The sequence below is a fragment of the Triticum urartu genome, chromosome 6A (genome assembly GCF_056163025.1).
Source record: "Triticum urartu cultivar PI428250 chromosome 6A, HENAU_Tu73, whole genome shotgun sequence".
Lineage (NCBI taxonomy): Eukaryota > Viridiplantae > Streptophyta > Magnoliopsida > Poales > Poaceae > Triticum > Triticum urartu.
In genome coordinates, this window is record NC_141878.1 from 548,963,198 (window position 1) to 548,968,348 (window position 5,151).

A 5,151-nucleotide genomic window follows, 5' to 3' on the forward strand; every position below is an offset into this window, starting at 1 on the left:
TGGCAAATATTTTCTGGCAACCTATTTTAACTTCAGTAAGTCTTTACTGTTTTTCTTACCTACAACATGTATCTGTGTCTGAATCGTTCACGCTTGCAGGTCATGCTGCCAGTGCTCGAGTGCGCTGATATAAATGATAAAAAGGGAGGGAGGCATTATTGGGTCTTCAATGTCAACTTGACGGACGAACGCTTCGAAGTTCTTGATTCAAACAGGAAGCTGGACAACTTGAGGGCAGTACGCCAGCTATGGAGGAAGCATTACCCAAAGTTTAGCATTGAGAACTTCTAGATTATTGACATTGATGTACCGAAGTAGCTCGGCAAGTAATACAATAAGCATGGCATTTTTCTCAATTTTTTACCATCAATTTGTAGTTTTTAAAATTTTCTACATGTGCAATCTTTAGTTTTTTAAGACACGGAACTAGTTTGCAATCTATTTTTCATTTTTATGAGTTTCTCATGGATTATCTAGTCAGTTGCACAGTGGCACATAAGTAGTTGCATAGTTTCACAAAGTACACTATCTTTTTGGTTTTAAATTTCTGTGACAAATTCTCTTTTTGCCCACCGCAGCAATGAGTGTGGGGTGTTCGCACTAGTTAACGCCACCGAGTGGAACGGTAGCCAACTTCCCAACTACGAACCCAAGGAAGTAATCAACATCAGGAAGAAGCTGGCAAATTATTGGGTCACCAGCACGCACAACTCCGCCCCATGGAGGAAGTTGCTCAGATACGACAAGGACTAGGTCAACACTCTTTTTATTCTCTGCCCTATGGAGGAAGTTGTTGGTTTGCACAATTTTTGAGCATATTTTGTAGTTGCACACTAGTAGTAATTTTGTTTGCAACTCAATGTCATCACTTTTGTTGACACATTAGGAGCACTAGACATACAATTGTTCAACAACTAAATATTAAACCATTTGCCAACAAAGGCGCAAATAGCAACCATTTTACACAGTGCATGAACTAATTCAAGGGAAACAAATTAGAGAAGAGAAAGCATAGATGTTGAATGTGTCCACTTGGTCTTCCTTTTTGTCAGAAAGATACAAATGGTGCAATAGAATCACAGCAGCCTGAGTGGACACACACCAGCAGTGTGCTCTGTAGATTGGCAGTGGCTGCATTTGTTTTTCTTCTTTGGGTGTAGCTCCAGCGCCGATTTGTACCGTCGAATCTTTGTCCTACCCTTTTTAGTAAACCTTGGAGGATCCCTGGGCACAAAATCATCAGAGGCTTGTGCAGGGGATGCAGCCTCCAACGGGGCAGTAGGACAAGTGTGTGTGGGCGCTAGACCATCACGAGGTTGTGTTCGATCACTTGTGGAATAATCATATAAAAAGTTTAGTATTTTTTTGCGCAACCAGGACTGATGTTCTCTGCAACCACACAACCCATGTTGTGCAACTAACTGGTTGCTGTGTGCAAGTTAAGTTGAAAAAAAACAGTAGTAGCACGGCCCGTCATGGCACTTGGATGGTAATCACCTATAGCCAGAACAGGAAAAACAAGTTAGTTTTTTATCTTGATGCTCGAACTAACATAGCGTGCGCAACTGGGTAGCCTGTTCTGTTCAACTGGGTCCCATAATGTGTGCAACTGAAGTCACACACCTAGTTGCATGGGGAGTTGGGGGCAGGTAATTACCTGGGTGATGAGCCACCTGAGTACTGCCTGTAGGGACATTGGGAGGAGCACGCGGGGCACTGCTTGTTGGGACAGGCGGGGGAGGAGGTGGCGGAGCATGCCATGTAGGGTCTGGAGGTCCTTGAGGGTTGCCATCACCTATAGCCAGAACAGGAAAAACAAGTTAGTTGTTTATCTTGATGCTCGAACTAACATAGCGTGCGCAACTGGGTAGCCTGTTCTCTGCAACTGGGCACCATGATCTGTGTAACTGAAGTTACACACCTAGTTAGATGTGGAGTTGGGGCAGGTAATTACCTGGATGATGAGCCATTGGAAGGAGGACGCGGGGCACTGCTTGTTGGGCCAGGCGGGGGAGGAGGTGGCGGAGCATGCCGTCTAGGGCCTAGAGGTGGAGGAGGCCCTTGAGGGTTGCCATCATCTGATGGTCCAGTAGCAGCAGTCATTTTTTTCTTTTTCTTGGACTTGTTCAGGTGGCCGATCTTGATACGTGCTCCGCGCATATGCTTGTATACAATGGCTTGTGCTGCATCAGAGCCACTTGCAAACTTGGCTAGTTTCCAAAAATCTTATATCATGTTTATCTCCCTTATTTGCTTTTTTGATTGAGGAGGCATTTCATCCAGTTGCTCATACCCGATCCCTGGTGCACTAGGGACAACAGTAGGTGTCCACCGTCTTAGCATGTACCTTTCCGGTATGACATCAACTCCAAGATGGGTGAACACCTTGAGGATGTGGCAACAGAGCATGCCGTCCTTGTCCATTTTGCAACACTCACACAAATAGGAACCCTCCCCCACCCTTTCCTGCACCAAATAGTTTCAAGAACCATATTTGGCAACAAATTCCTGGTTCGGTCTGAGCTCAAAAAGGTCAGCACCAACTAGGAACACATTATAACGTCCAATCAGCACAAACTCTTCTCTGAACTTGCAGTAAAGGTCTCTAGTGTAGGTTTCGTAAGCTTGCCTCTCTATTGGGAAGTTGGACCATAGCTCAATATCAAGGTGTTTTGTCCTATAATCATTGCAGCCTTCCTTGGCAAGGATGTGGTTCTGAATTTTTTCATATTGCTTGACAAAGTTTAGCATTGAATTGTGTGGGTTCACATATCTTTTTAGGACCGCGTTGAACCCCTCACTATGCTGTGTAGACTGCGGGAAGGGGAAGAACCTGTTTTTGAAGTAGCACGGCACCAAAGTTGACCTATATTCGTACAACTTCTCAAAGTGTGTGTGTGTGTGTGTGTGTCATAGCCTCGTACTTCATCATTAATCCAGCCCAATTCTGCTTAAACTTGTCTATAGTGAAGCTGAAGTCAACACAGTAGTATAAATCATCAGAGAGCCCTGGATTCTGGCACAACAACCAACCAAATTTTTCTTGAGCCTTTTTCATGATGTGCCATCGACAACAGCGATGCACTGTGGATGGAAAGATGCTCTGTATTGACTGCCTCATTGCACCATCCTGATCGGTTATGAAGTTGTCAGGAGGTTTGCCATCCATAGCCTCTAGGAATGCTCGGAAGACCCAATCAAAGCTCGATGCCAACTCCTGCCTCACAAACACGCAACCCAGCATGAAAGATTGGCCATGTCGCTTTACTCTAATGAAGGGCGCGAACGGCATATTATACATGTTGGTCATGTAGGTGGTGTCAAACGATATGCAATCGTGGTACGCTTCCGCATAAGCTTTTCGAGCTGAGCCATCCACCCAAAATATATTGACAACTCCGTCCTCTTCATCATATTTTACCTTATAGAAGAAGTCTGGATCGGTTTTTTTGTATATCCTTGAAGTGCGCAATTGTCTCAATCATGTCACCCTCCTTTGTGTCATCTCTACGGAAACTTGTACACAGATTTGTTATTGCCTTTGGTCCGAACAGCACCATCATCTCAGATCCATAGAACTCTGCCATTACATACATCATACGTCCTGCATAATACAAAAAGAAACAATATATCTTTTTTTAGTCGCACGAATGCACATATCCAGCTGCACAGTAATATGACATGTGTTGGCACAGAAGATAGTTGCAGGAAATGGGCAACCAGTTGCACCTTTTCAAAAACACTTTCATTTTGCACACAGGACATTATGTAGTTGCAAAGTGAAGATAATCTAGTACAGTGAAGGTAATCTAGTTGCACACTTAAGGCATTTTAGTTGCACACCAGTACCATAACAGTTGCACACTGGACTGCCTATAGGGAAACTTAATTCTGTAAGGGATATATAAAAACACCTGTAGTCAAGTTGCAGTTATACAAGATGTGCAAAAACTCCTTTTCATCAGGAGAGATGCCTTGGTGAGATCTCAAGTATTTGGACAACGAAGGTTTGTTAACCAGCGGATGATTATGGTCACAAACAAAGTGCGTCACCTGCCATCGCCCATCTATTAGCTTCACCAACATTTTTGCTTTGCATTGAGTCTGCTTTATTGTCTCGCGTTTACGCTTCTTCTTTTTCTTACTAGTACCAGCCTCCTCTTCAGCAAATATTGGAGGTTCATCTTCTATCTCCTCATCACTTTCAATAGGTTTTGGATCTGGTATAGGGTCCAGAACAGGAGGAGCCTCAGCTCCTCCATCATCAGCTTTTGGCTTCTTGTACTCGTTGCAGCAAAACTATTGTTTTACCAATACATTTGTGTGATCTTTTCGCCTAGAGGTGTTCATTTTGACAGAGAAACCCATCCATAGGGCGTAGCTGTTGTAGTGATCCTTAGCAATTTGAAGGCTGTCAAACCTCATGCCAACATAGGGTTCCATTGGCTGAGAACCAGCCTCATCTTCTCCTTCTTCTCCTTGCACAGCACTGTCAACAGCACCAGCTCCGAGCTCAGTCCTGGTTGGACAAGGAACATTTGTTGCGGTGCCCGTGTCATCAAGAGTATGGCTCTCTGACTGCAAAGACACCACTACAGGGGCACCACGGGTTGATGACTGCCCTACCACATTGTCATGGCCCATAGGGTTAGGCCCACGACTTGTCTTCGTGTAGTAAACAGAGCGCCCATTTTCTGTCCAATTCCCTTGTGGTATGTTGGGTTGCTGCTCATCCATATCATGAGGAAGCTCATTGAGATCAGGAGGCAACTCATTGAGATCAAGCATATTTTTTCCTTTTTTTGGCTGCTGCCACAGATCCCCTGCATATATAAAAAGAAGGAAGTGATGTCATCGGTTTAATCATGAAAGAGTGTTTTCAAACAACCTAAAAGCTTAGTAAATAGCCAGATGCACACCATTATGACAATCTTAGTTCCAAAAGCAATATGTCTATAGCAGAATCTTTATTATAATAGGTATGAGTCTTTTTTGCACAGAGTTTTTATGTTAGTTGCATAGTTTGCAGTAAATAGCTGGCAAGAACATGACTTTTTTACTACAGAGTTTTCCTGGCTTTTTCCTCTGTTTGTTGAGACAGCCTGCAGGTTTTCTGTTTTTGCAAGGAGCTGATTCAGATTTTTCTGCACA

At 43.8% G+C, this 5,151-nt stretch overlaps 1 protein-coding gene and 1 pseudogene across 1 annotated transcript; both read right to left on the reverse strand.

Annotated features, from left to right (window-relative positions):
* Window positions 1-1,473: 1,473 nt before the first annotated feature.
* On the reverse strand, window positions 1,474-3,310 carry LOC147966213 (protein FAR1-RELATED SEQUENCE 5-like). Its single transcript, XM_087530758.1, has 5 exons — window positions 2,925-3,310; window positions 2,545-2,833; window positions 2,386-2,466; window positions 1,658-1,795; window positions 1,474-1,497 (listed from the first exon to the last, which is right to left on the reverse strand). Exons 1-5 carry the CDS (start codon window positions 3,308-3,310, stop codon window positions 1,474-1,476), a joined length of 918 nt encoding a protein of 305 aa, XP_087386884.1.
* A 575-nt stretch (window positions 3,311-3,885) lies between these two features.
* On the reverse strand, window positions 3,886-4,797 carry LOC147966214 (uncharacterized; annotated as a pseudogene).
* Window positions 4,798-5,151: the final 354 nt, after the last annotated feature.